Source organism: Sinocyclocheilus anshuiensis, unplaced genomic scaffold, assembly GCF_001515605.1.
Source record: "Sinocyclocheilus anshuiensis isolate Anshui unplaced genomic scaffold, SAMN03320099.WGS_v1.1 scaffold87, whole genome shotgun sequence".
Classification (NCBI taxonomy): Eukaryota; Metazoa; Chordata; class Actinopteri; order Cypriniformes; family Cyprinidae; genus Sinocyclocheilus; species Sinocyclocheilus anshuiensis.
This window is the reverse complement of record NW_015549609.1, coordinates 2,304,702-2,315,475: the sequence shown is the minus strand read 5'-3', so window position 1 is coordinate 2,315,475 and position 10,774 is coordinate 2,304,702. Positions and strand designations below refer to the sequence as shown.

General features: G+C 34.2%; 1 protein-coding gene across 2 annotated transcripts in view; it reads right to left on the bottom strand.

The window, feature by feature from the left end:
- Window positions 1-8: 8 nt before the first annotated feature.
- LOC107659120 (zinc finger protein 143-like) overlaps window positions 9-10,774 on the bottom strand; it is a 13,949-nt gene continuing 3,183 nt past the window's right edge. For both annotated transcript variants that reach the window (XM_016447945.1, XM_016447946.1), the window contains exons 2-16: window positions 10,538-10,640; window positions 9,796-9,882; window positions 8,441-8,524; window positions 8,187-8,315; window positions 7,882-8,075; window positions 7,230-7,301; window positions 7,010-7,123; window positions 6,831-6,906; window positions 5,302-5,427; window positions 4,905-5,084; window positions 3,132-3,359; window positions 2,914-3,047; window positions 1,923-2,054; window positions 628-738; window positions 9-136 (exon numbers count right to left, since the gene is read on the bottom strand). In XM_016447945.1, coding sequence (XP_016303431.1) covers window positions 53-136; window positions 628-738; window positions 1,923-2,054; window positions 2,914-3,047; window positions 3,132-3,359; window positions 4,905-5,084; window positions 5,302-5,427; window positions 6,831-6,906; window positions 7,010-7,123; window positions 7,230-7,301; window positions 7,882-8,075; window positions 8,187-8,315; window positions 8,441-8,524; window positions 9,796-9,882; window positions 10,538-10,634 — 1,848 coding nt within the window. In that variant the 5' untranslated portion in view covers window positions 10,635-10,640 and the 3' untranslated portion in view covers window positions 9-52. The remainder of the gene's footprint in view (window positions 137-627; window positions 739-1,922; window positions 2,055-2,913; window positions 3,048-3,131; window positions 3,360-4,904; window positions 5,085-5,301; window positions 5,428-6,830; window positions 6,907-7,009; window positions 7,124-7,229; window positions 7,302-7,881; window positions 8,076-8,186; window positions 8,316-8,440; window positions 8,525-9,795; window positions 9,883-10,537; window positions 10,641-10,774) is intronic.

Genomic DNA, 10,774 nt, shown 5'->3' with positions numbered 1-10,774 from the left:
TTTGTTCATTTAGTCACACTGCATACTGAGTCCCTTATGAAGGCGAAGGTAGTTAATTGCTCATTTCTGTTGTTTCACTTCCCTGTAATGATGATGCTATTCTCAAAGCCTCTTCCAGTGAAGTCTGTTCATTGAGCTGCAAGAGAAAACACAACACCTGTGTTCAATGATATACACATATGCCCAGCTAGACAGGTAAAGGTCAATGAGTGACTGAACGCTGGAATAAACTACATGACATTTGCTCAGATATTTTAAAAATATGTTCCGATTTTAAACATTGTTTAGTGTATTCCAGCCTTTAAGTAGCTGACTTGTTGCTTCGCTGCCCCATCATACAATGACTTTGCAGGCAGCATTTGCACACAAAGGTACCTCCTGAAAATGATTTCGGACAGGCTTCGGAGGCAGTATAAAGGTCTAATCATCTATAACAACATAGAGAGAGCTTTGGTGATAACTAAGCAATTGTTTAATTACTACAACACTAATTTACAAACAAACCAACTGCCCAAAATCTGCAGATTGGCTCTGAATTCCAGCAACTATCGTTGACTCCTCCAGATGGAAAATCAAGGCAAAAATCTGGTCAAAACTGTGGTGTATTCCAGCCTAAGTGAACTATACCTGAACAGCAATCTGTGTGCCATTAGAAGTAGCCAGAAGTGTAATTGGATGCGTTGATAACTCATCCTGTAGGTTCCTGGAAGATGAAAATTCTGGCATCATAGCAGTCATCTGGAGAAAACAGAAGAAAAAAAACAAATACAGTTCATATGACCAGTTTATAGACTGCTTAAAGTATGATTTTTTTTTATTTTTTTTTGTAGGCCAAAATCCAGAAAAGTGTTAGCATTTTACAACTTCCATTTCCATCGTCCTGACATCAATGGGTTTTTTGAATGTTTTTGGTTAAATGCCTAAAATAAGGTTATCTGTGCAATATATTTTCACATTTTATTCTACAACATAATTTACCCCTTTTGATTCTTCTAAGCTTTTACTTAACTTGAAAAATGCAGTTGCTAACAAATGGCTTAATAGGACTACAGACGTTGTCTGACAGAGGTTGAGAGAAAATGTTTTTTAAAGGGATAGTTCACCCAAAAATGAAAATGTGATGTTTATCTGCTTACCCCCAGGGCATCCAAGATGTAGGTGACTTTGTTTCTTCAGTAGAACACAAATGATGATTTTTAACTCAAACCGTTGCAGTCTGTCAGTCATATAATGGAAGTGAATGGGAATCACGGCACCATTGACACTCTAGCTACAATCTCAATTACGAGTGTCAATGGTGCATTTGAGAGATAGGTGGCGGTAATGCACTTATAAGTCTGCGATCCGCCATAAAGCAAGAAGACGACGACGCGTCTGAGAACACGCTCAGGACAGTTCAGACATTGCTGTGCATCAGAGGTAAAAAACAATATTCTGCGATCCGCCGTAAAGCAAGAAGAAGAAGAAGAAGACGACGCGTCTGAGAACATGCTCAGGACAGTTCAGACATTGCAGTGCATCAGAGGTAAAAAACGATATAAATACTGTTCAGTTTCTTGCACAGACCGATCGTTTCGTGTCTTTACACATCAATGTATCGTCACGCGCCGCAGAGATTAATTTGGTTTTGTTTGTGTATGTTTTTTTGACTCTCAAAGCCGTGATTCCCATTCACTTCCATTATAAGACTGACAGACTGCAACGGTTTGAGTTAAAAATCTTCGTTTGTGTTCTACTGAAGAAACAAAGTCACCTATATCTTGGATGCCCTGGGGGTAAGCAGATAAACATCACATTTTCATTTTTGGGTGAACTATCCCTTTAAATAATGGCTGAAAGAGTGATGGTGACGCTGAAGTCAAACACAAACATAAATACACTTGTTTGCTTCTCAAATTCACAATACCCAAAAGCCTACACACCTGTCCTTCAGTCCCGTCCTCTGAGACCACAGTCACTGAATGAGCCTCCACTGATGATAGCAAAGACTCAGTGGGTGGGATGGTGATCACACTGCCATCTTGTGTTAACATTGTGATTACATTTCCAATAGCCTGTCAGAAATCACAGAATTTCCCATTCAGCACGAGTATTATGATTAGCTTCCAGATTTGCTGTCTGAAGTCTATGGCAGCACATATATAAACTTAAAGCACTGTACAACGTTTTGTAATTTTGGTTATAGGGCAGGGTCTGAAGAATCAACTGAACAAGTCTGGAGTCTGTCAAACCCTTGAAGCATAATCAAAAAACCTTTTTAATAAATGAACATGCAGGCCTCTCACAAATTGTAGATTCAAATCTATATATTGATATAATGTTTTTGTTAAAATTTTGAATTAGGTTTTATTTTATATATTCTGCTCTCACTTTAATTTTAGTTAAATTTTTAGAAATTTAGTTGAATTTTGTCATTTTTATTAGATAAATAGTTCTAATAAAAGTCTAAATAGTTTAATAATTTGTATTATCTGAAATGCTGCCTTGGGAAATAGCTGAAAAAAATAAGTTTAAACTTTTTTATATATTTTATTATATTTAAATTAATGTTTATTTTAAGTAACAAAAATATTTTTATGCATTTAGTTTTAATTACTACATCGTAAAAAAAAAAATCAAAGTTGTAAATAAACCAAAGATAACTGGAACATGTTTTACAAGAAAATACTACATTGTAAAAAAAAAAAAAAAAAAGATTTCCTGAATTTGTAAATAAATTAATAAAGTTTTAAATTAATTAAATTTATTTTATAAATTAATAAAATAAATAAAGATTATTGTAAAATACTATTTCAGTCTTTCTACTTCAAAATTTCTTCAGTGTTACTTCTTATTCTGATTTCTTAGTAATTGTGAAATTTACTTGAAAAATTTTCATTTTTTTTTTCAGTGTATAATAACCCTGATGCAAACCTGTGATACTCCATCTTGCGTGATGAGCGTTACATGCTGTTGTTCCGTGACATCAGAGATTTCAGAATCCATCTCTGGACAAGTGTCTTCACATTTCACAGGGCTAACAGTCAGGGAGGGGTCATCTATAGCCTCTGAATACAAAACACAGCCCAGTTTCGCTCATAAATTATCACCAAAATCTTGTATCTATGATGTAGGTATTTTTCAAAACCAACCTGAAGGGGGTTCAAAATAGCCCTCGGACTCCTCCTCTATAGGCTCAGAGTCATTGTGTGCTGTACGTTTGTGCATGACCAGTGTGGAAATCTGCTTGTACGTCTTTCCACAGTGGTTGCACTTGTAGGGTTTGCAGGGAGTGTGCACTACATTATGTTTGTATAGACTCGAGTACTCAGTGAATCGCTTGTCACAGCCAGGAACTGTGCAAACATACGGCCTCTCTCCTGCATGCAATAAAGACACTGCTTTAGATATTTCACAGAGTTACATTCATGGTTACATTTAGGTTAGATAAAAAAAAATTATAATGAAAGAATTAAAATAAATAGTTCAGCCAAAACGGAAATTCTGTCATTATTTACTTCCCCACATGTCTTTTCAAATCCATAGGACTTTCTTTCTTCCTTTCATGAAAACACAAGGTCAGTTTTTGGATATCCTGGATACTTAAAGGGATAATTCACCCAAAAATTACAATTTTGTCACTATTTACTCACTCATGTTGATTCAAACCTGTATGATTTTCTTTTTTTCTGTGGAATATATAAGGAGATATTTTGAAGAAACTTGGTAACCAAATAGTTGTGTAGTGACTTTTGACTTCCATAGTATGGACAAAAAACACTGAGACACTTAAAATATCTGTAACACTTTACAATAGGGTGCCATTAGTTAACACTGACTAACAATGAGCAATACATCTGTTACAGTAGATATTAGGGCTGCACGATTATGACAAAAATCATAATTGTCAATTATTCCCTTGAAATTGTAATTGCGATTATTAATTACGATTATCACAATTTAGATTGAATGTTGTTTATACCATTGTTTGATGCAACTGCATGCCATATTTTTATATGAAAATAAACAAGCTGAAAACACTCTAACTGAAAAACTTTTAGTGCTTTTCTATAGTATTAAATGTCAACTATACATCGATTGGTTTCTTCTTTAAATTATAAAAAAGTAAAAATATGAATGGTATTATAATGTAATACTAAAACTAAAATTAAAATATAATGGGAAATAAATGGGAAAAACCCTTAAGATAACATGTAGAAAGAAAAAAACACATCTTAAGCACGCAGAATAACATAAGTGGACTTTGAACGATTAATTGCCGCTTTCAACGATTTCGTAATTGTGGCATCCATAATTGTAATCGCGATTAGAAATTTGATTAATTGTGCAGCCCTAGTAGATATTAATCTTCGTTAACATTAGTTAACCAAAAAATCTGTTCATTGTTAGCTCAGGTCTATTAATATTAACAGATACAACTTGTGATTTTAATAATGTATTAGTAAATGTTGAAATGAACTAAGATTAAGAAATGCTTTAGAGGGATTTTTCTTTGTTAGTTAATGCTAACTAAGGATAACAAATGGAACCTTACTGTAAAGTGTTACCAAAATATCTGTGTTCCAAAATTATTGGGTGAATTATCCATTTGATTTAATGAAAGAGAACTGTGGGGTTGGAGGTAAGCTACAAAGTGACAAGAAGCACCATAAAAGTATTAAAATGCCCACGCTCTATATGCAAAGTCTTCTGAAGTCATTAAATAGCATTGTGTGAGAAACAGAATTTGTTATTTACTGAAAATCTTGACATCTCTTCAGACCAGCACATCATTTAAAATTTCTCCTTCTGAGTTGCACTTAAGAAAGTAAGTCATTCGGGTTTGGAGCGATGTGAGGGCGAGTAAAGGACGACAACTGTCATTTCTAGGTGAACTATCCCTTTAAGGCTAAAGAGGAGCACACCTGTATGGATCCGTATGTGGTTCTTGTAATTTGTTGCGCTGGCAAACGCCCGATTACAGCCTGGCTCTGAACAGTGATATGGTTTCTCTCCTGTGTGCGTGCGAACATGCACCTTACAGATGTTTGAGGTAGTAAAGGATCGTCCACAGCCCGGGTAAGGACATAGAAATGGTTTCTCTCCTTAAAAGAACAGAGAACAAATATAGCAGTGGTAGGAGTCCAAGTATATTGGTGATAGGGCAGTTAATATGACAAATCTTTCAAATGACAAGCTTTTCAAATTCTTATGCATGCAGCCTTTTGTTTACTTTTCAATACCAAGATAGTTTAGCGATTCATATTTCCATGATACTCCAAGAAATAGATGGAGGATTTTAAGAAATATGAAGAAATGTACCCGTGTGAATTCTGGTGTGCTTTTGAAGGTCCCCTGAGGTCTTGAAAGATTTTTTACAGTCTATCTCCTGACAGCGGTAAGGTTTTTCTCCAGTGTGCGTCCTGATGTGACTTTTTAAACCGTAACCTAGAAGAAAATGAATAAGTGATGAATATAACACAGCAGATATGTCAGAAATACACTACCATTCAAAGGTTCAGGGTAAGATTTTTTTTAATGTTTTAATGCATTTATTTGATCACAAATACATAAAAAAAAAAAAAAGGAATATTGTGAGAAATTATTACTAGAGCCCGACTGATATGGGTTTTTGGGGGCCGATACCGATACCGATATTAGAGAGTAAAAAAAGACCGATATCGATATATAGGCCGATATTCTTTGTATATATTATAGTACAGTACCAGTCAAACATGGCGGAATATCATGTGAAGTCCACTTCGCAGGGCACTTATGGTCGAATAAGACAACGCTTGAATGCCGCTGCCTGAACAAGAGTCCTACTTACTGAAGTGAAAGTGTTGGCTGGTGTCACTATCTTGTGAACGTGGCGGCGGATCTCCACCAAATTCGGGGGATCCCTTCAGCTCGAGGAGCCCTCTCAAACGCCACTGGTCTCACTCAAAAGGGGGCCTCGAGACGTACACTCGATTCGGTGTTCACCAAGAGCTTGTAACACTCCAAAGAGAAAGGAAAAATTGAAATCGCATCATATGACCCCTTTAAGCTTTAAAGCATTTTATCCAGGTCGCCAGTTGCAAACAAACGACGTAATTACACCATTTTATCTGCGTTTTATGTTCTGTAAAACATTTTTCATATCGGTGGCATATTCGCCGATACCGATATATCTGCAACTATGAAACCTTAAGCCCGACCCCCTCACTATTTCACAGAAATGCTCTCATCTGGATACCATGCGTACTACTGACCACATGCCTCCAGTATGCCAAGTCTTTTTTGTTAATACTGCACATGTGATAGTATTCATGGTTCCGTTAAAATGATAAAGAAAAATCAGGCTGATCTCAATAGTATTCACTGGTATTCATACTTAATGCTTACATTTTTGTACGCTGAGGCATGTACAATAAATTTACACTATCGTTCAAAGGTTTAATGCCAGTAAGATTTTTGTCTTTTTGAAAGAAGTCTCTTATGCTCACCAAAGCTGCATTTATTTGATTTAAAAAAAAACCATAGGAAAAACAGTATTGTTGTGCAACATTATTACAATATAAAATAAGTGTTTTCTATTGTAATACATTTTAAAATGTAATTTATTTCTGTGATGGCAAAGCTGAATTTTCAGCAGACATTACTGCAGTCTTCAGTGTCACATGATCCTTAAAAAAATGAAAACAGTTGTGCTGCTTAATATTTCTGTGGAAACTGTGATACACTTTTTTCCAGGACTCTTACAGAAAATTCAAAAGAACAGCATTTACTTGAAATAAAAATCTTCTGTCTTGAAATAAAAATGTCTGTACTGTCACTTTTAATCAATGTAATGCAAGTGTTTTTATTACCTGTTGCAAACTTTTTTCCACAGCTGGGTAAGTCACAACAGTATGGCTTGTCACCAGTATGCGCTCTTTCATGTACCTGAAAAAGCATAACGTGAACATCTCACAGTAAACATAACGCATTGCATTTGTAATGTCATCCTGCTTTTAATTACAAGCACAAATATACAAGCCATAATAACCTTAAGATGATTTGCAGTGGTGTAAAGCTTTCCACATCCGTCATAATTACACCGAAAACATTTCTCTCCCGGCTGCTGCGTATTACGGCGAATTCCTTGACCCTGAAGAACGATCTAGAGAGAGTATAAACATATATAAACTTTTAAGTATAAACATTTTTGAGCAACTCTGAGTTTGGCTAATGACATTTTTATGTTGCATGGGAAATGATATTCTCACCTGCATCTCCACAACACTGTGAGGATCATCGGTGATCAGCTCAGAGTCTGCGTAAGAGTCAATTTCTTCGATCTGCAGGACATAAATAAATAACTATAATTACACTTTTTTTTTTTTACCAACTTTGACAAGTGAGCAAGTGAGACTGATTGTGCTAAAAATAATGTTTAATATATGATATATACCAATGCTCTCTAATTTAATATTGCCAGTTAAATCATCGCAAATATGTGACCCTGGACCACAAAACCAGTCTTAAATCACTGGGGTATATTTTTAGCAATAGCAAAAAAAAACATTGCATGGGTCAAAATTGTCAATTTTTCTTTTATGCCAAAAATCATTAGGATATTAAGTAAAGATCATGTTCCATGAAAATATTTTGTAAATTTCCTACCGTAAATATATCAAAACTTAATTTTTGATTAGTAATATGCATTGCTGAGGACTTCATTTGGACAACTTTAAAGGCGATATTAAAGGCCAAATATTGTCATATCCTAACAAACCATACATCAATGGAAAGCTTATTTATTCAGCTTTCAGATGATGTATAAATCTCAATTTCAAAAAATTGACCCTTATGACTGGTTTTGTGGTCCAGGGTCACATATTGTGAATATCTTTACATCTTTAGTCGTCTTGGTTGTACCTTGGTTGTGTACTGCTCCAAAGCATTGATTGTTTCTTGGTCAATGGCTGCATCTGTGTGCAAATCTGCTACTGTGCCATTCGTCTGGATGGCCAGAATGGTGTTTGGCTGGGACACCTGAACAGCATGATGAATGTAAGCAGTAGACCCGTCCTCTAACTGCACCGCCTGCAGGGTACTGGGTTCATATGTATCTGCCAATGCAATATTGATATAAAGACAGGCCAAAAACCAATTAAAAAACATATTCGTCCAAATCCCATTTAACATTTTGCTGCATAGTAAAAATAGAAGAAAGGAAAAACCTTTCGCAGTGTGGTGGATGTAAGCAGTAGTTCCATCTTCCAACTGCACAGTCTGAGCATCCTCCAGTCTTAAGCTCTCATTACCAACAACATCACATACAGATGAGCCAGTCCAGTTATTTGACTCATCTAGTGTGAATATAAAAAAAATACATTATAAGCCTGTTCATAATTTAAAAAAAAAGAAGAAGAAGAAAGTAGATCATGTCTGGTGAATCTAACATGAAGATTTGCTACATAAAGTGTAAAAATACCTGCTTTTGGAACAGCAATGTGTTGCACATAAGCAGAAGACCCATCTTCTAACTGGATCACCTGTCCTTCAACTATATTGCTGTCTGGGGAAAACAACCAGCACTCAGTTAATCCCTCATTCATAATATCATGTCAACTGTGTAAAAAAAAAAGTTCCATTGTATTCTTTTATGGAAAAACAAAAACACATGCAACTTAGATCTGATTATTTTTTAAAAATCAAGAAAGAAATACAGGAGTTAAAGATAATAGACGCTTCATTATAATTTTCAATAAATGTTTTAATTATATTAGCTGTCTTGTTATGTTTGGCTAATAGATATGAAAGCCCATTTCCACCATGAAATATATCCAAAAAAAAAAAAGTTTTTTTTCTCACAATTCTGGGTTCATAGCTCACTGTTTCTCGCAATGTAAAAAAATAAATAAATAACTGCATGATATAAACTCAGATTATATCTCACAATTCTGACATTTTTTCCTCAGAATTCTGAGTTTACAACTCACAATTATGTTTTTTTTTCCACAATAAAAAGGCTACTTTTTCCTCACAATTCTGATGTTTTTCTTCTCAGAATTGCGAGTTTATAACTCACAAATCTGGCAAAAGTCTGAATTGAGAGATAAAAAGTCGCAATTACCTTTTTTTTTATTCCGTGGCGGAACCAGGCTTCCTTAAATATATTTAAAATAATAAATACAAAAATTTAACTAATAAACTAGCGCTGTCAAACGATTAATCACGATTAATTGCATCCAAAATAAAAGTTTTTGTTTACATAATATATGTGTGTACTATGTATATTTATTATGTATATATAAAGACACACACATACAGCATATATTTTAAAAATATTTACATGTATTAACATGTATATATTTATATTCATATAAATGATATCATATATAAATATATTTCATATATAAACGTAACATATTTTTCTTCAAATATATACATGCATGTGTGTGTCTTTATATATACATAATAAATATACACAGTACACACACATATATTATGTAAACAAAAACGTTTATTTTGGATGCGATTAATCGTTTGACAGCATTATTATAAACAAATCATTTTGAGATCCTGTACCTAAACTAGTTGACAATGTCATGGGTTTGAATCCCAGAGAACACATTACTGTTAATGTAAATGCAAATGTTTGATGGAAAGTCTAGAAAGAATGTGTTCTCAAATATGACTAACGAATGAGATAACCAACAAATTTGCTATTCAATATGTTCATTTATTTCCTATAGAAGGTGATGCTGAGTTTTACATCTCAAACATATCTTGGATGAGCAATGTTTCTGCTGAAATTGATGTTCGGGGGCATAGTAATAGACACACCTTGAGTGTTGTGAGGTATATATGCAGTGGACCCATCTGCTAAAGTCACAGCCTGCAAACTGACAGTGTCCATGCTCTGATCGCCATCTGAATCATTAACACAACAATTAGAGAGAGGCATAGATCATGATAACTGTAATATGGCGTACACTACCATTCAAATGTCTCTTCTGCTCACCAAGGCTGCATTTGCTTGATAAAAATACAGTAAAAATACCAAAACTGTGAAAAATTATTATAGTTCCAAATAACTGTTTTCTATTTTAATATATGTTATAATGTAATTTACTCCTGTGATGGCAAAGCTGAATTTTCAGCATCATTACTTTAGTCTTCACTTTCACATGGTCTTTCAGAAATCATTCTAATATTCTTATTTGGTGCTCAAGAAACATTTCTTACTAATTAAAAATAATATTGAAAATATTTTTTGTTTAAACTGATACTTTTTTCCCAGGATTCTACACAGCATTTATTTGAAATTAAAAAATTTAAAAAATAATATATATATATATATATATTATATATGTGTGTGTGTGTGTGTGTGTGTGTGTGTGTGTGTGTAAAAGTAAATACTGTCACTTGTAATCAATTTAATGCACCCTTTCCGAATAAAAGTATTAATTTCTTTAAAAAATATCTTACTGACCTCAAATTTTTGAATGGCAATGTATGCACATATTTCCCTTTAATAAAATGCCAACTTTGAAAAGAAACTGTTTAGAAAGTGTGCAGCTCTGACCTGCAATCCCCACAGTCTCAGTTAAGCAGAGAGTGACTTCCTGAGCATCTCCCTCATGCTGGAAATCTGCTGACTGATTTATCTGAGCCAGCAGCATTATAACCTAGGAGAAATCAAATGTTAGCCAAGGTCTTAGGAACACAACATAACTCCATGATCACATTAAATAAAAATTATGGAACTGTGGTCTCAGAATGTACAGGTGCATCTCAATAAATTAGAATGTCTTGGAAAAGT